The 19,693-nt window shown below is 40.6% G+C and overlaps 2 protein-coding genes across 26 annotated transcripts in view; one reads left to right on the forward strand and one right to left on the reverse strand.

Moving 5' to 3' along the window:
• Nucleotides 1-11,555, forward strand: part of MASTL (microtubule associated serine/threonine kinase like) — a 32,865-nt gene extending 21,310 nt beyond the window's left edge. The window contains exons 9-14 of one of the 6 annotated variants that reach the window (XM_051820966.2): nt 143-281; nt 4,259-4,273; nt 6,765-6,878; nt 6,969-7,070; nt 8,807-8,896; nt 10,476-11,555. In XM_051820966.2, the coding sequence (XP_051676926.2) occupies nt 143-281; nt 4,259-4,273; nt 6,765-6,878; nt 6,969-7,070; nt 8,807-8,896; nt 10,476-10,633 (618 nt within the window). In that variant the 3' untranslated portion in view covers nt 10,634-11,555. Of the gene's footprint in view, nt 1-142; nt 282-4,258; nt 4,274-5,513; nt 5,663-6,764; nt 6,879-6,968; nt 7,071-8,806; nt 8,897-10,475 lie in introns of those variants that run through there. The other 5 variants (XR_011381735.1, XM_008268000.4, XM_070056099.1 and 2 more) reach the window with 5 other exon arrangements.
• Nucleotides 11,556-14,491: 2,936 nt separating this feature from the next.
• Nucleotides 14,492-19,693, reverse strand: part of ACBD5 (acyl-CoA binding domain containing 5) — a 60,207-nt gene continuing 55,005 nt past the window's right edge. For 19 of the 20 annotated variants that reach the window (XM_070056109.1, XM_070056104.1, XM_070056106.1 and 16 more), the window contains one exon: nt 16,922-18,871. In XM_070056109.1, coding sequence (XP_069912210.1) covers nt 18,859-18,871 — 13 coding nt within the window. In that variant the 3' untranslated portion in view covers nt 16,922-18,858. Of the gene's footprint in view, nt 14,511-16,921; nt 18,872-19,693 lie in introns of those variants that run through there. The other variant, XR_011381737.1, reaches the window with a different exon arrangement.

The following is a 19,693-nucleotide window of genomic DNA, read 5'->3' on the forward strand; positions in this document are numbered from 1 at the left end:
AACTGTGTTTAGGGGTAATGGTGCCTGTCCCTGCAGGTCTCTCAAGGTAGTGAAACCACAAATTATTTTTTTAAACTGTCCATTTAGTACAAGAGGAGGTTAAGATAATTTGTTTTCTCTTAAACTCTTTTTGAATTGGCAGACCCCAAATCAGATCAAGTCAGAAACTCCATATCGAACACCAAAGAGTGTGAGAAGAGGGGCAGCCCCCATGGATGACGGGCGCATTCTAGGAACCCCAGACTACCTCGCACCTGAGCTGTTATTAGGCACAGCCCACGGTAAGGCATGCAGGTCTTAAGTTTTTGAAATGTTACCTACCACTATGTTATCTTTTAAGGTGAAATTGTTTTGTGTTTCTTTGGTACTTAGATTACCTAAAGTAAAGGAAAATGAACTTATGCCATACTCATTTGTCAAACATATGGCTTTTATTATAGAAAAAGAAAGAAATGATCATGGCTAGCTCATGTATCTGAATGTAAAAGAATGAACACTGAAGGCTACCTAGCCACATGCCCTCTGCCTTCGATGGTTTCGTCTTTGGTTCAGTCTCAGTGATTCCGAGAAGCCCTGACTTCTACTCAGTGTCTTGTCTATGTTCTCGGTTCTTCAGGTCTATTCTAGTTGGGGCTCAGGACCACAATGCTATGCCTATAAAGAACTTACTCTCACGTAGGTCCTCACCAGAAGGGTCAAATCAGAAAGCAACCATCCTTGAAAATAGAGGATAGTTACATATAAGGTGCTGTTTCTCACCTGTCTTTTCTTTCCAATCTCTGAGGAATTTTGCCTTCCTACGTTCTGAGGTGAACTTTGTTTCCTCAGGATGCCATAACAGAGACATAAACTAGGTGGCACAAAACATCAAAACCGAATGTCTCACACTTCTGGATGCTCCAAGTCAGGAATCAAAGTGCCCACAGGGCCAGGCTCCCTCTGAAGCCTGGATCGGGGTCCCCCCATGCCCCTTCCAGCTTGTGGTTTCAGAGCACTCTTTGGTGTTCTGGACCTGCAGGTGCATCATTCCAGTTTTCCCTTTTCATATCGTGGTGGCTCTCCTTGCAACTTGTCACACTGCTGACAACTTTTTTTTTTTTTTCTTAAAGACTTATTTATTTGAAAGCAGAGTTACAGAGAAGCTGAGGCAGAGATAGAGATAGAAAGAGGTCTTCCATCTGCTGGTTCACTTCTCAGGTGGCCACAGTGGCCAGAGCTGGGCCAGTCTGAAGCCAATAGCCAGGAGCTTCTTCCAGGTCTCCCATATGGGAGGACTTGAGCCATCTTCTGCTGCTTTCCCAGGCCATAGCAGAGAGCTGGATCAGAAGTGGAGCAGCCAGGACTTGAACCAGCAACCATATGGCATGCTGGCACTGCTGTATAAATAATTATTCTGTCTTGTTTAGGAAATAGTGATTCCCCTCAAAAGTCTACTCATGAAAGAGAGAAGAAAAATGTTCTCGAATATTTCCACCTGTGACCAACCGTGGATGTAGAGCCCACAGATACAGAGGGCCAACTTAACAGTTCGAGATTCTGTCCTCCGCCCTTTTGTTCTTGCATGTATTCCTGGTCATCTCATTCCTGTGACTTCAGTGGTCACCTCCATGTTGATGATCCCCAGATCACTGTTTCTACTCCTGCCTTTCTCGAAGCAGCAGATATGGCCCAACTGAGTATCATGCTAGTCTTTGAAATGTTGCACGCCAAAACTGCACTTGGTATCCACTCGCTCTTCCTCTACTGCTACTCTGCTCCCTATATCCATTTCCCCATCTTTGTGATGACACCGTCATTATCCCCACACTCAGATATTTAAATACAAATAAATAGATCTTACAGCATTTCTCCTTTCCTTTTCATCTCTGCCACTAAACTACATACAAAGTTCATCTTTCTCTTTCATTACAAGGGAGCTTCAAAAAGTTCTTGGAGGGGCCAGTGCTGTGGTGTAGTGGGTAAAGCCACTGCCTGCAGTGCTGGCATCCCATATGGTTACCAGTTCAAGTCCAAGCTACTCCACTTCCAATCCAGCTCTCTGCTATGGCCTGGGAAAGCGGTAGAACATGCACCCACATGAAAGACCCAGAAGAAGCTCCTGGCTTAGGATCGGCACAGCTCTGGCTGTTGTGGCCATTTGGGGAGTAAACCAGCAGATGGAAGACCTCTCTCTGCCTCTCCTCTCTCTGTGTAACTCTGACTTTCAAATAAATAAATAAATCTTAAAAAAAAAAAAAGTTCTTGGAAAAGTGGAATTAAAAGATGTTCATTTTGTTGCAAAAATTTCTTTTTAAAACCATGATAGCTTTTTCATAATGTGAAGGGTCTTCCATAAGTTCATGGGAAATGTATATAATGAAAAAAAAAAAAACTATTCAGGGTCAATTTTTTCACACCAAGACGAACATCTTTTAATTCCATTTTTCTGCGGAGTTTTTGAGGTGCCCTCATATATTAATGGCCTTCCATCTGGTCTCCTCAACTTCGCTTTAATGTTTGTCATCATGGCCAGAACCATAATATAGTTCATTCTACTCCCTTCCTCAAAAACACTGGTGGCTGCCTCTGAGCTACTAAATAAAATCCAAACTCCCGATGCAGACATTGGACAACCTAAGTTCTCCTACTAGCGTCAGCTGTCATTGGTTCTCCTTATAGGCCTTGTGTTCCCATTGCATTTCTTAAATAAAGCACATTTAATTTTCAGATCTTTATTTTACATGTGTATAAAGGGGCTTCAAAAATTTCTTGGAAAATGGAATCCTCTAAGATATACAAAATTTCCATGAATGTATTTTTGTTTTCATTCTATTTTAATTGCAGAGAGATCTTCCATCTGTTGATTTATTCCCCATATGCCAGCAACACCCAGTACTGGGCCAGGCTGAAGCCAAGGGCCCCAGACTCAACTCAGGTCTCCCTGGTGGGTGGCAGGGATCCAAGTACTTGAGCTGTCATCTGTTACCTTCCAGGGTCTGCATATGCAGGAAGCTGGAGTCAGGCAGAGCAGAGCCTCCAACCCAGGCACTCTGGTTGTGGGTAGCCCAAGCAGAGTCTTAACTGCTGTGCCAAATGCCTACCCCCTAACCTTTTTGAAACACCCTCAGATTTTGCTACAGTTGAGAAAAGCCACTCTCCAGTCATCTTCAAGGCAAGTCTCTTCCCGTATCATCAGCAGTTCAGATATCACCTCTTCCACAAAGCACCCTTTGATCAAATATCGAGGAGAAACTGTTTAAAACTTAGGTTATTCTGGCCGGCGCCATGGCTCACTAGGCTAATCCTCCACCTGCGGCACCAGCACCCCGGGTTCTAGTCCCAGTTGTGACGCCGGATTCTGTCCTGGTTGCTCCTCTTCCAGTCCAGCTCTCTGCTGTGGCCCGGGAAGGCAGTGGAGGATGGCCCAGGTGCTTGGGCCCTGCACCCACATGGGAGACCAGGAGGAAGCACCTGGCTCCTGGCTTTGAATCGGCGCAGCGCACCGGCCGTAGCAGCCATTTGGGGGGTGAACCAATGGTAAAGGAAGACCTTTCTCTCTGTCTCTCTCTCTCACTGTCTAACTCTGCCTGTCAAAAAACAAACAAACAAACAAACAAAAACTTAGGTTATGCTGCCCCTATTTAATTAGCTGTTAGATTTGTCTCCATTAAAAAAAAAAACTTTAAAAAAAATTTCCGAAGAGCAGAGTGTGAATTTTCTGTCTTCTACATTGCACTGTAGTATTCCTTGAAAGCTGTCAGTAACAGTTGCTAATAACCTGGAAATGTTTAATATTCCCCCCTTGCTCAAGTCACAGTGTTTCAAGCCAGTTTCCTATTATAACTTGCAATATCACTAACTTAGAAAACGGTATGAAAATAGGCTAAAGATTTAAAGCTTTTATAAAGCGCTTGCCAAATGTTTTAGAACGACCTCAGCTAAAACAGATGCTGAGGCTCACCTCCGACCTCCTGATGTTCTCCATGGTTTTGCCCTCAGCCACACTGATTTATCTACCTCATCCTGAGCTTCCCATGAACATCTTGTGTATTTTGTTCAGTTCTTTTAACACTGTATTAAGATGATCCATGTTGTTTCTCCCAGAAGAGGCAGTTTTATCCCTGGACAGAAATGTTTTCTTAATGATATTTATCTCTCTATAGATAGATAGATAAATATAATATAGGCATGATACCTAGTGCCTAGTTCAGTGAACAATGAGGGGATGAACTGACCTTTTTAACGTGATGTACCTAACTACTGTTTTCTTACAATGCAGGGTTTCTGACTTCAGGTAAGTAAACCTCTCTATAAGGTTAATATGGCAAAGCACATTAAACTGTATAGTCAAAGCATAACTAGATCACATTGCAGAAAAAATTTTCTCTCGGCTCACTTAGGAAATACAAAAAGGAGCCTTCTTCTGTATTCCGAACAGGAAGGCATTTAGAGAAGTGATTCTTCTCTGTAAAAAAGAAATGCAGGCGTGTGGCATTTTAAAATAACTTTTTAAAAATGCAAAGAGTGAAGGCACAGCATTTTTTATTACAACAGAGGACACAGCCTTGATAAAGATGTGTGTTTAAATGAGCATCTATAAAAGAGCTTGATCTGCCTGAATCTTTAATGTCATAGAGAGGTAGAACAATGTCAGTGTATCCCTACAAATTGCAGGAGTATGTTGCTGAATTAGAAAGCCAGTAAAATATTTTCACTGGCTAATGCTGCATAATTGCTCTTACTTATCATGGCATGTGATCTCATTAGACTTTGACTGAAGTATATGGGTATATGTGACATACCTGTGGAGAAATCATACACATTTTAACATGAATACTTTTTGGCTGAGCTGGGAAGAGGGTCCTGATTTCTAACCTAAGTAGAATAAATAAATTTTTTTCTGGTTTCTGCCTACTTTTCTTTATTTGGTTTTATTATCTAATCCATGGGAATAATTCTCTGGCAGTGCTGAGAAGTTCTACTAACTGAGGTGGTCTGGATGTTTTTATAGTCATTGCCATAGAAATAAAAGGGGCTATTTGCATCTTGTTTTCCTTCAGTGGAAGACAGGATTATGTGGGCTTATGTGCTTTAAGTGCATGCAATTATTTTCCCTAATAGCAGATTCCACAATGCTTTACTGCTTTTTTTTTTTTTTTTTTTTTTTAGCACACATTGAATGAGGACTTTTTTTTTTTTTGGACAAGGAAAGCGAGAGCCCCCATCTGGTGGTTCACTTTCTCAAATGCCAGAGAGCCAGGAATTCATTCCAGGTCTTCCATTTGGGTGATGGAGCTACAACTACTTGAACCATCACCTGCTGCCTCCCAGGGTGCACTTGAACAGAAAGCCAGAATAGAGAGCAGAGCTAGGACTCAAACCTAGGTACTCAAATATAGGATGTGAGCATCCCAGCCAGCAATTTAACAGCTACACCATATGCCCACCTCTTCTACTTTGATTGTGCTTAACCACAATCATAAATTTCATGAAATTGTCTTCTTTTTAAAATATTTATTTTGTTTATTTGAAAGGCAGAATGATGGAAAGGAGAACAACACAGAGAAAGAGAGATCTTCATCTACTGGTTCAGTCCTCAAATGGCTGCAACAACCAGGGTTGGACCAGGCCAAAGCCAGGAGCCATGAATTCCATCCTGGTCTCCCTCGTGGGCGGCAAGGGTGTAAGCACTTGGGCCATTTTCCATTGCTTTTCCAAGCATGTTACTAGGGAGCTGGATCAGAAGCAGAGCAGCCAGGAATTAAACTAAGCAGCTCTGAAATTTTCTTTAAAGAGTTATTTGGTTTTTTTTTAAGGTTTATTTATTTATTTGAAAGTCAGAGTTACACAGAAGGAGAGGCAGAGAGAGAGAGATCTTCCATCTGCTGGTTCACTCTCCAAATAGCTGCATCAGCCAGGACTGGGTCAGGCTGAATCCAAGAGCCAAAAACTTCATCTGGGTCTCACAGAGGTGCAGGGTCCCAAGCACTTGAACTGTCTTCCACTGCTTTCCCATTAGCAGGGAGCTGGATGGGAAGTGGAGCAGCTGGCACTCAAACCAGCGCCCATAAGGGATGCTAGCCTCACAGGCAGTGGCTTAACCTCCTATGCCTCAACTCCAGCCCAAAAACTAAACTTAACCTTTGCTTAGAAAACACTTTATTTATAGACAGAACTGAACAAAAACTCTAAATTGGCCTAAGTTTGTATTTAAAAGAATCATTAAAAACATCTTTGAACAGAAACATTATTTCCAGTAAAGATGTTGTTTAGGAATCACTTTTACTTATTCTAAAACTTACCTCCTAAATATCTTTTAAGCCACTGCTTAAGTGAATATTCTTTGCTAAACTAATGTGTCCTCTATGTTCTTAAAAGAAATGAAGTCACACTAAAGCACTCTGTAATTAAGGCTTTCCCTAGAGCCAGGCTATCGTGTTGTACTTTAGGTGAAATAAATGATATAGAAGAATCATCCAAGTGTTATTATTTCCTAATTTAAAATTGAGAAGTATCCTATTTTAAATAAGAATTTTTAGTTAATAAATGAAGATGACTTACCTTTTATCCACCTAGCTATGACACTTATAATCTGAAATTGAAAAAGGGGAAAGTAACTGTCACAATACCTTTGTGAAGGCATTTTGGGTTTCAGCTTATAAACACAGAAGAAAGTAGGCAATGAATGCCTTGATTATGCCCCAATATCCATGCAGTAATGTCTCAGCTGATCAAATAGTTGTAGAAAATGCTTGCAAGCTCAGCTATTTCCTCTTAAATTCCAGGTCCTGCAGTAGACTGGTGGGCACTTGGAGTGTGCTTGTTTGAATTTCTAACGGGCATTCCCCCTTTCAATGATGAAACACCACAACAAGTGTTCCAGAATATTCTGAAAAGAGGTGATTTCTTTTCTCCTGTTAAGATAGATCGGCCTCTCTGTAAATTTTGAACAGTGATTAGCAAACTTCTCTGCATTTTTGTATTTGTAGATATCCCTTGGCCAGAAGGTGAAGAGAAGTTATCTGAGAAGGCTCAAAGTGCAGTAGATATACTGTTAACCATTGACAATACAAAGAGAGCTGGAATGAAAGGTAAGGTTTTGTGTTCACAAAATCTGTTACCATTGATTGATGCAGGTGGTGCAAATACCTAACATAACAGGTTCCAGTATAATGGCACAGATAATCTGACTGCTAGATTGGTAAAAACATGCCTCATTTTATTTCTGATCTCTAGGTATGCACTGATACATTTCTTTTTGTTCTACATTAAAATTCATTACAATCAAGTTGCAATATTTATCACTGCATTTTACTCATCTCAAGGAAGTGTCTGAAAGAATCTTATCTTAGCAGTGTCAGGTTTTTTTAAAAGCCTATTAAAGTTAACCATCGACTAATACAGGAAATTGTCTTAGGAAGACCTTCTGTAATTCTTATTCCTTTGTTTCTGATACCATTATTTATTGGTGAGTGTATTGGATTATGGGTTGTCCGACAAAGGAGACAAACATGGTACATTATGAACCATTTGAGGGTTTTCGTAGGGGCTTTTATGCCAGCTCATTACTGTACAGCAGACAATGACTTATGTAATTAGTCTCAAGCTGAGTAAATATTTTATTATTAATAGGACTCTAGATATCAACCTGCCTTATTATACCACTGGTTGGAGAAAGAATTACATCAGAATGAAGAATATTGGGGCAAAAGTAATCAGCTTAAACAAAAGAAAAATAGAGGAAATGAATAATAGTCTAAGGCACCTTCAGCCATGGTCACAGCTGCAATAGTTTCTAAAAGTGAAACTTTCAGGCTGCAGCGATATTTTAATAATATATTGTACATTGGAAGTTTTATTTTAAAATAAAAGATTTATGTATTTATTTAAAAGGCAGTTAGAGAGGGATCTTCCATCCATGTTCACACCCCAGATAGCCACAATGGCCAGGTCTAGGCCAGGTTGAAGCCAAGAGCTTCATCCAAGTCTCTCACATGTGCGGCAGGGCTGGGCCCAAGCACTTGCGCCTTCTGCTGCTGCTTCCCCAGACCATTCGCTGGATCAGAAGCAGAGCAGCCAGAGCATGAACCAGGGCCTATAAGGGTTACGGGCATCATAGGTGGTGGATTTACTAACTTACTACACCACAACTTCAGCCCCCTGGAAGTGTTTTATGTGCATTTAAAGAAGCAGAAAGCTCATAGCAGTGATTCTTCATCTGTGTTATCTGGATGTGATAGGAAGCTTTATGACTCTCAACTTTAAACATTTCCATTTAAACTGAACCCACAAAGGATTCTGAGTTTGTTAAAACAACTGGTTTTTAACTGAAGAATGCTCCTGTAATCTGCTTCACTGTGTAAATTGATCATTAAAGAAAGAAACAAAAATCTGTGGTGTTTTTCAGCTTAGACACAACTGACACAATTCCTTACTGTGGGGACTTTCTTGTACATTGTAGGATGTTTAACAGAATCCCTAGCCTCTACCTAGTAGATGTCCCCACAGTTGTGACAATCAAATGTGTCTCCAAATAATGCCAGATGCCCTCTAGGGGCAAAATCACATCCGTGACAACCACTGTCCTAGAGTAAATTTTGAAGTATCCATTGCTCAGTTACTTATTTTGAACATTAAGAGACAAATTGTCTAAATGTGAATTAGTTTTGCTATATTATCCCTCTTCATTACCATTCTTTTAGTGTTAGGGAAAACCAACTAATACATACGATTCCCCAACCCATCACCCCCAGTCCAGGTACATAATCCTTTCCTGCATAATCAACTTGAATATCTTCCTCAAATTTGGGTATTTTTTCTCCCCCAGAACTGTTCCCTGCCTTGTACTTCTTTTTTGCCAACATCTTCATTACTGCCTCAAGAACTGAAGGATTGGAGTGGGCATTTGGCCTAAAGGGTAAAGACTAGTTGTGAAGATACTCATGTTGCAGATTCGATTATCTTGGGTTCAGTTCCTGGCTTTGACCTCTGACTCCAGCTGCAGATCTAGAGAGACAGGAGGTGATGGCTCAAGTGATTGAATGCCTGCCACCCACATGGGATACCTGGATTGAGTGCCTGGCTCCCAGCTTCAGCCCAGCCCAGCCCTGGCCATTGCAACCATCTGGGGAGTGAACAAGCAGATAGGAGTTCTCTCTCTTTGCCTCTCAAAAAAGAAAAAAAAAAAAAAAAAAAGGAGTTAAGAAAGTGAAGAGTTGAGAAGTGGTGTGTGTCTAGCAAGCAAATGTCACAGTGTCGTCAGACAAGCGTATTTCTATTTTAGTAGGTACAAGGAAATAGGAAGGGTTACAGGTAACAAAAAGGTAGTTAAACAAGTAAGCAAAGCTTGACATCTTGAAAGTAGAGCAGCGCTGTGATATAGATTATGTGTATAGCCATACTTCTAGTTAGTCACTATGCTGTAAAGTTGCAAGTCAGCAAAATCAAGGGCATCAAAGAACCATGAAGAGAATGTGTTAGAAGTGTCATCCATGTGTATATTGAAATCTCTGTGAGGAAGGTGAAGGGAGGAGCAAAGGGGAGAAAGTAAGGAAGTGGAGGGTAAGCTTCATGCTCAGGTTATCCAGGGCAATAAACAGTGCTAAAGATTGCACAGGTAGTAAGAATTGGAAAGAACTATAGCATTAGTCATGCAAGATCCAGTGGTATGGGAGACTGTCAGGGAGCAAGAAGAAGGCTAACCTTTCAGTTCTCTCAAGTCATGCATCGTGTGAGAAGATGCAGCAGTGTGAAAGGTAGGTTTCAGTTAGGACAAATCAGCCATTCACTTGGGACAAATACAAACCAGTCACCAGTCATGCCAAGTGTTGTATAAAAGGACACAGGGTGGACCTTTGTGGAAGTATGTGGCCTAGTAGACAGGTAGACATTAATCAAACATCTGTGAGACTGGGATAATAAAGCAGGGCAAGATATAAGGGTGCTTCAAAAAGTTTGTAGAAAACGGCATTAAAAGGGGTGGGCATTTGGAGTGCCTGGGTTTCCTTCCCAGCTCTGGCTCTTGACCCCAGCTTCCTGCTAATGCAGACTCTGATGGGAGTGGTGATGGCACAAGTAATTGGATTCCTGCCATCCTGATGGGAGACCTTGGTTGGTTTGCTGCCTCCCAGGTTCATCCCAGCCCAAGCCATTGAGAGCAGTTAGGAGGTGAACCAGTGGATGGAAGTGCACTCTGGCTCTCTGCCTCTCAAATAACTAAATAAATTTTCTTTTAAAAAGGCAGACTTACTTTGGTGCAAAAGATTTTGAATTCCATGCATAGTTTTTTTCATAATACATATTTTCCATGACCTTTTTGGAGACCCCTTGTATGCACAGATTTTACTTTTTTTGCACCAAAAGAAACTTATCTTTTAATTCTATTTTTCCACAACCTTTTTGAGGTACCCTGGAATATTTGAGGCATTCTCTGTAAAGCAGTACTTATCTAGGTAATGGTGTCATAATATTCTGTTTTATTTTAAATTTTTCCCAAGAGCTGAAACTTCATCCTCTCTTCAGCGATGTGGACTGGGAAAATCTTCAGCATCAAACTATGCCTTTCATCCCCCAACCAGATGGCGAAACAGATACATCTTATTTTGAAGCCAGGAATAATGCTCAGCACCTGACTGTATCTGGATTTAGTCTATAGCACATTCACTCTCCTAAGGCTAACCTGTGTTATAGAAGCAGCTCGCATAGTTATATACTCCTTAATACTAGGCTGATCGACATGTGGGGAAAAAGTCATTACGTTACCTGGGTCAGTGACCTTTAAATGTATGTTACAGCTTTCACAAGAGTTAAAAAACTAAGGAATATAATCTGTAATTTATCTCGATCTCAGAACTGTATATAAATCTTTAAAACTTTCTTCATCTTATTTATTTTGTTGACTGCACTTTACGAAAAGCACCAATAAAATTAGAATGACACTACCATGGTATAGAGAAAGTCATAAATTCGATTTTCTTTCTCTTTAGCTGATGCTTTCAGTCCTCCATTCAGCTTTATGTTAAAATAATGGAGGAAAAATCATAATTTCATTTGAAAGCAACTTATTGCACATGGTTGCCTGCAAATGTTTGGTCTCCAGGGCAATTATTTAAAGGCCATATTTGAGACCTCAAATGCAGCTGTAAATTCCTTTGTGCTGCAGCCTAACTCCTTTAGAGAATGAGGAATGAGCAAGGCTAATGTCTTCGTTTACCTTACTACATTTTTGCTGCCTTGACTGATTTTTAGTGCTTCCTCTACAATGTGTGTTTAAAATAGCACTAAAAGGGTTAGGTGTGACATACTGTAGCTTGCTCAACATGCATAGAAAATTAGATACTTCTTATAGTTGTTTGTTTAAAATGTACACTATCAGGGGCAGAATATCTTTAAAAATTTTATTTTGCTTAATAGGTAGAGTGAGTGTGAATATCATTCTGTTAAGATACAGACAGACAGACACACAGGTCATACCCTAGATTCATGGAGAATTTAATTAAAAAGAACAAATCTAATTGCACTTTAGGAAAGTTTTTTGCTAATGGTGTCATCTATTAAATACTATTGTTTCTTTTGCACATTGGCTTTTGTGTTTTTACTTTCCATTACCGTTCCGGTCAGAGCACTGCCATAATGTAGTTGACAAGGATAATACAAGTATAACACCGTTATACTAAGCTGATCTTCTGTATACTAAGATAATCGAAAATGAATCTTGATGTGAATGGAAGGGGAGAGGGAGTGGGAAAGGGGAGGGTGGTGGGTGGGAGGGACGGTATGGGGGGGAAAGCCATTGTAACCCATGAGACGTACTTTGGAAATTTATATTCATTAAATAAAAGATAAAAAAAAAAAAAAAAAAAAAAAAAAAAACAAGTATAACACCGTTACAGTGAAAGACACACCATTATAGCCTGTGCTATGTAACTGAACCCATGGGTCAAGTTTCACTGAGCTTGTTTCAGTAATAACTCCTTAGATTTAATGCTCATAATAGTCGCTCCTTCTGATAGTGTTGAAAATACAGATGTTAAAACTTCATTTAATATGAATTATAGCTTTCCCTTAAATTCATGGAAGCCTAGAATTTTCTGTTGTATTTCCAAGCAGTAGAAAGAAAAAGGGCTTTGGAGTCCCACGCAAATGTTCAAACCACTGCTCTGCTGCATTAAAAAGCCCTGTGGGTGAGTTTACCTCTGAGCACCTGATGGCGCACCTGTAAATTGGTTATTAATAATGGTTACTCAGGAGAGTTCGAATGAGTGAAGCCAGATTAATGGATAAACCAGTTTGGTTGCTGCCTAGGCTATCCATCTCATCAGGGCCATAAAACATTACTGAGTAATCAGGGAAATGTGCCGTGAGCCTATTTCCAATGCAGAAAACTGTTCCTGCATGGAAAGTTATAAGCAGTTTGCTATTATAGACCTAGCACATGTAACTACAATCACTTGAAAGTGTGCCACCAGGTAAGGCATGCTCTAATGGTATTTACTGGCAACAAGAGATTCACTTTCTAAATTTACCCCTGTTAAGATGTAGGTTCAGACACTTGCTAAGGAAAATCCTTGAGAAAGAACAAGAACAATGAGGTAATGGAAGTGGTTTTTGACAGTTGTGTGTGTGTGTGTGTGTGTGCACTTGTGTATACAGGCCTTTAAAGACCATTGACTGCTACCAATAGAAACCTATGGATCTTTGGCCATGAAGGAAATCAATGTGTCATCCCAGAATATACCTCTTTTACCTAAGAAGTTGTTTCTGTGCTAACAACCAGTGGAGCATAGCTGTCTCCTTATCCTGCTTTTCTTTAGAATACAGCATTTATATCCTAAAGGCAGGACATAAATTCTTTTCTGGAGACAGCTCGAGAGTCCTAGCCCAAAGATAGCCCTAGAGGAATCTATGAACCTTACTTCATTGGTTTTCCTCCTGTTCTAGTTCCCTGCCTAACATTTCCTACCTCTCAAAGCTTAAAATCATTTGTCTTTGTCCTGTCATTTTTCTCCAGATTTATTGTCCTGTGTGGAAGTTTCTGTATGCACCGGAGTTCTAAGCCTCTGCTTTGGGTGGTTTTTGCTGAGGTTCCTTGCACTATGTGCCCCCGTACATTAGCCTACTAGTCAATCTATTGTTATGGGGGCCATCCCAACTCAGAAATCATGAGAGTTCATAAAAAATTGTATTTCCTCCTCCATAGCAGCCATATACAGTTCTTGTCCATGGGAAATAACTCTTCCCCACCCCTACTAAATGTTAAATACAGAAAATATTTTTTCCAAAAAGCTACCAATGTACCTTATATTTGAATTAGTTGCAGGTTTGAAAGATGGTAATTAGGAGAAACCATATCATTATGCTCAAAACATCTAGAAGGACATTGAGGTCCAATAATTTTTCCATTGGCCAGGAAAAAATTATTTTTAGCCAATTACAAACCTGCTCAGAACCCAGAAAACTGTATAAACTTTTTCTGTTTATACCAGATTTTTCCATTAGTAACAGCCCAACCATGGATGGGTTATTCTTTTAACCATGTGAGAAATGGATGGGCAGTAATTGAAGGAAGGAGAGTGTGTTATGAAAGCTATTGCACCAACCTTCCTGGATTCAAGAAACAGTCCAGGGACAGACTCAGCAGGACTTGCTAATGAATGGAATGAGGAGCATGCGAGGATGGGAGAACCAAGTTTAACACCTAATTTCTGGCCTAAGCAACTGTATCGTTGTGGTGTATGCCCTGAAACGGAACGATGGACAGGGTGGGTAGGCATACCAAGACTGAAATGTCTGTGAGACACCCAAATAAAGAACTCAAAAAACCAATTGGAGAGTTCATAAAAATGGTGTATCTTCAAATTCTTTTGCATCTCCACAAAATACGGAGTCTAATTCTCCTCCCTTGAATATGGGCCAGTCTGAGTGACTTCTTTCTAATGAAGAAAGTGGTAGAAATAACTCAGCATAATACAGCTTTCTACTTCTTCTTGAGACATGCATCTCGGGAGCCTGAGTTGCAGTCCTGAAGCCGCTGTGCTGGAAAAACCACATGGAGACGCCACATGAGAACAGATGTCCAGAGGCCTCCAACTATGCCAGCCTCCAGCTGTCTTGTGTTATCACAGAAGCAACCACCAGATGAGTGAGCATGAGTTCAGGTGACTTGTGAGGCCCTCAGTCCATGAGTACAATAAAAGCTATTGCAGCAGCCCACTGAATTTAAGATACAGAGTAGACTGAACAGGACTTGCTAATGAATGGGATGAAGCAAATGAGAACTGGAGGAGCCAGGTGTGACACCTAATTTCTGACCTGAGCAACTGGGCTACTTTCTGCCACAAAGCTTTGGTGTAACTGGTTATCCAACCATAGTAACTAGAGCAATCACAAGTCTAAAGAGAATAGGAAAAGAAAAGACGAAAGACTTCAGAAAACTAAATCACTGGTGAGTCATGAAGAAAAGTCAATTATTGACAGAACTTACACTATGAAAATCCTCTTAAAAGGCTTGAGAGTTGGCACTAGAGACATCTCTAAGGATAGAAGGGAGAAGTTAAAATAATTAGTTTGATTGCATTTAAGAAGCAGACTACTAGATCCACTTTTCCTCTGAATACCCCTGCCTGATCCTTGCCAAATGTAGCCCCCACCCCATATAGCGTCAACATGAGGGATGCCAGGGACAGGTGCAGGCAGAAGATCGTCTGCCCATTCCAGATCCGCTTCACCCTTCTCAAGCCTTGGGAATCTGATCTGAGTGGATGTCAACACACTTCTCGTCTTCTCAATTTCAGATTGGCCAGTGGGGGGAGGGAGAGTATTGGGATATCAGTGATAAATCCAGTAAGATAGAAGTGAGGTAGGAATGTTGATTCCCACATTTTCTTCCCTGTGGGTCCTGATCGGCTGATAGAAGATGTCAGCTCCTAGGTGGCCCTCTTCAGGCCCCATCTGTCTCTGTACCTACTACTGCTCATTCCTCTCAAAATAAGACCTGAGTAGGTGGCAACAGAGTTTCTGTTACTACCTCCCCAGGTATTTGTTATGGGCTGAAATGTGCCCCCCACCAAAACACATGTAGAAGTTCTAACCCCCAGTACCTCAAAATGTAGCTGAATTTGGAGATTAGGGTGTTAGAAGTGGTGACTGAATTAAAATGGGATCACTGGGGTGGGCCCTAGTCCAACATGATTGACACCTGTATTAGATTATAGTCTACAGGTGCCCACACACACACAGGGAAGCCCATCTGAGGACACAGGGAAAAGACCATCATATCTACAAGCCAGGAGAGAGGCCTCAGAAGTTATCAGCCATGTTGATAATTTGATTTCAAGTCTAGACTTGGGCCCGGCACTGTGGCACAGTGGGTGAAAGCCCCAGACAGCAGCATTCGAGTCTTGGCTACTCCACTTCTGATCCAGCTCTCTGCTATGGCCTGGGAAAGCAGTACAAGATGGCCCAAGCCCTTGAGCCCCTGCATCTGCACGGGAGACCTGCAAAAAGCTCATGGCTCCTGACTTTGGATCTAGACTCCACAACTATGAGAAAATGAATTTCTGTTAAGCTGCCTAGTCTATGGTACTTTATTACAGGAGTCCCCAAAAAGTAATATTTATAGTACAAAACTATTCCTTATGGTTCCCTTGCACCCTACCCATCCCTTCATAAATAGAGACCCTTACCACACTCTTCAAAGTATCCAAATAAAGTTGTCACCTCAGTAATACTGAAAATGGGCCTTAAATACCTTTTAAGGGCCTTATTATATGCACTCCAAATGCTAAGACATCCAGTTTTCTACCCACAATCCTGTCAGCTCCCAGAATGTTGACAGCAAAAAATAAACTCTAGGCAAGAGACTGGTAGTCTCAAAAATTTCATCACTCTGGTACTTTAAAATTTGAGAGGCAGAGAATCAGAGAAAAAAAGACGAGAGCTCCTATCCATTGGTTCACTCCGCAGTTGCCCTCAACAGCTGGGACTGGGCCAGCCCAAAAGATGGGAACTTCAATCAGGTCTCACATGGGTGGCAGCAACCCACTCAAGCCATTATCTGCAGCCTCTTGGGGTTTGTATTAGCAGGAAGCTACAAACTGGAGCAGAGCTGGCACACAAAACCAGGCCCTCCAATATGAGATGTGGGTGCCCCAACTGACTGCTTAACCATCAGGCCAAGTTCCAACCCCAGACTTTAGGGTTTAAACATCTGCATGAGTTTAGGGAGGCAAATCTTACTCAAACTGGAATGCAGCACGCCCCACTCATATCTTAAATGATCCAAATAAGTAGCATCACATTTATCACTATGTAGGAGTTACAAGTTACAGATGTATATTAAAAACAAAACCCATTCCTAAGACCAACGATATATATTTAAGATGGCTGAATAAAGATTCAGTGGCTGTGCGGAGCTATTTATTTGGTATAAAAATTGAAACCTGGAGTGGGCATTCAGCCTAGTGGTTGAGATGCCCACATCCTACATCAGTTACCTGACCTCAGTTCCTGCCTGACTGCCCCCCCCGACCCCCGCACACGATTACAGCTTCCTACAAATGCAGCCCGGAGAGGTAGTGGGATGGCTCAAATAACTGCACTCCTGACACCCACTGTGAGAGACCTGGTTTTAGTCCTAGCCTAGCTCTTGCAGTTGTAGGCATTTGAAGAGTGAACCAGTGGATGAACGTTTACTCTATGTATCTCTCTGCCTCTCAAATAAATAAAAAAAATACTTGAAATGGAGATTTTGATTGGATCACTAATAGTCTCAACCAGATAACTAATTAATATAAATTCATCCATTTCTGAATTTTGTCAAATTATATGTTAATAACATGGCTTCTTTTGAAAAGGTCATGGTTATTTTAGATAAATTCCCACTATTTATTCTCATTTAATCTTTAGTACATAATCAATGAACTAAAAGTAACAATAAATACCATTTTATTTCTCATTAACCTTTTATTTTTAACTTATTTTTACAATAAACAGAAAATAAGTTGGTCATTAAAAAAATACCATAGCTGTCCAATTTAAATGTAAAATGAGGTTGTCATTAAACAAAGCAGAAACACTATACCCGATAATTACATCTTTACTTTTATATACAAGAACTGTGTGCAAAGTGTTTTTCAAACTATAAAATAAGACTTTGGAACAAGATACAAATGGTTAACCCTAGGAGTTAGTTACCCCTGCCTGCTTGTAATGAATCACAACTGCTTACATTCTTAATTGCATTTTGTTTACTTAAATACTAAAAGAAAAGCTACCACTTTCTAATACCAAATTGGTATCTAGCTTTTGAAAATAATCCCTGATCCAAAGTTCTAAATTTTACTTTTACATATAATTCAATTGCTTGCTTCATTTTTTTTTTTTTTTTTTTTTTGGAATAAGTAGAGGGCAGGTTTTTAAAAGCAAATATCAGTAGATCCCTTTAGACAAACATATTTTAATCAAGCTGAGATTTAAAAATAACCACCAAGTCACATGAAAGAAAAAGAGCTTGGGCAAAGCAAACTGTATCATACCTTCTCTTCAAGCACACACAGAGGCAGCCTGTGTGCTGGAGATGGATTTTTTCCCTCTCACTCAGAACTCTGACTACATGATGCCAAACCCAACACCATACAAACCGAGATTGCTTAACAATTATTTACAACAAAGCCTTTGAATCCAGGAAATCGTTAAAGCACAAGGTACATCTAAGTGAGCAGGAAGTTTTGAAAGGTAAACAGGAAGAAATGACTTTCTAAACAAAGTCTTCAAGAACCTAAATTAGGTATTTGGTCTAAATGTGGGAGATGAGCAGAGACCTACATTTCCATTAGTTGGGCATGCCTTATTCCCTTGGAAACATGCAGCCTGTTAGCTTGCAAAGCCTTCCAATACCCCTGTGAAGCAGGTACATGTGAAATATTATACCCCGAAGGAAAATCTGAGGCACTAAGAGGTTAAGAGTCCAGTCCATATAGTTCGCCAGTTGCAGAAAAGTGATTTTCATGTGTCTCCTTTTTAACCTTTGTAAAAACAGTATAAATAAGTTTTCATTTTGTATTTTAAAGCACCCTATGAAGCAGACACTAGGTATCAGTGAAAGAAACATGATTAGAAAGTAATAAATGCATATGAATAAAAATCTTACTCATCATCTGCAGGCATAGAACCCACCCTGAAGCCTCCAGGAAGCCCAGGCTTCATCATTTCCATCAGCAGGTTGTGTCTCTTTGAATCCATTGTAAAAGTTAAGTCTAATACATGAGACTCTACTCCTCTTTGTAATAATTAACAAATAAAGAACACCAAACTCGGAATTGTGAATGCCCAAGATAGATCAAGGACAGCCCGCAAAATGAATGTGAAGATTCTCCCAGCAATTCTTTACTACATGGCAGGGCAATTAAGTGACTAAGATACAAAGTGATTTAATCTCACTTGAAATTCACGCCTGGTTTGCATTCCTTCTTATATATTTAACTTAGAAAATTAAAAATATCCATTTATAAATCTGTTCTCATCACAACTATACCTTGGAAAAGCAGCTTATATTTCTCTATGGGAGATAATCAGGTAAACATGTTACCAAACAATAATTAATAATTTAATGTCCTTCAAGTTCAAGTGCAGGGCAAATCTATCTATATATGCTACTTACAACCTAGTAGAGATTGATTATTCAAGTATCAGCAATGTTAGTCCTTAAAACATTATCATTTGTGTAGTGCAAAAAATATATATATATGTACACAAACCAAACTACTGGACAACAAAAAGAAATGTAATCATTACAACTAGATTTTCTTGTGAACTCCACAATCCATTTCATTCTCAGGTGATCCAGGCCCAGCAGTCTTCTTGGGTAAGACACCACTTTCTTCAATTCAGTTTTCTTTAAAAAGAGAGTAAAAAATAATTTTCTGTCATTATACGAGAGCAACCTGAATATGAAACACATCCAAGGAATTCTCTCATTCAAATTCAAGAGGAACAGCCGGCGCCGCAGCTCACTAGGCTAATCCTCCACCTTGCGGCGCCGGCACACCAGGTTCTAGTCCCGGTCAGGGCGCCAGATTCTGTCCCGGTTGCCCCTCTTCCAGGCCAGCTCTCTGCTATGGCCTGGGAGTACAGTGGAGGATGGCCCAAGTGCTTGGGCCCTGCACCCCATGGGAAACCAGGAGAAGCACCTGGCTCCTGCCTTCGGATCAGTGCAATGTGCCAACGGCAAAAAAAAAAAAAAAAAGGAAGACCTTTCTCTCTGTCTCTCTCTCTCTATCCACTCTGCCTGTCAAAAAAAAAAAAAAAAAAAAAATTCAGGAGAAAGCCACACAATGACAAATGGTCCTCATGAAATTATTTTATGTTGGGGCTAGCGCTGTGGCGCAGCTGGTTGAAGCCCTGGCCTGAAGCGCCAGCATCCCATTAGGGCGCCAGTTCAAGTCCCGGCTGCTCCCCTTCCAATCCAGCTCTCTGCTGTGGCCTAGGAAAGCAGTGGAGGATGGCCCAAGTCCTTGGGCCCTGCACCCACGTGGGAGATCTGGAAGAAGCTCCTGGCTCCTGGCTTCAGATAGGCGCAGCTCTGGCCATTGTGGCCATTTGGGGAATGAACCAGCAGCAGAGGACCTCTCTCTCTCTCTGCCTCTCCTCTCTCTCTGTATAACTCTGACTTTCAAATAAATAAACCTTAAAGAAAAAGAAACATTAAAAAAAAGAA

The sequence above is a fragment of the Oryctolagus cuniculus genome, chromosome 13 (genome assembly GCF_964237555.1).
Source record: "Oryctolagus cuniculus chromosome 13, mOryCun1.1, whole genome shotgun sequence".
In the NCBI taxonomy this organism is placed as follows: Eukaryota; Metazoa; Chordata; class Mammalia; order Lagomorpha; family Leporidae; genus Oryctolagus; species Oryctolagus cuniculus.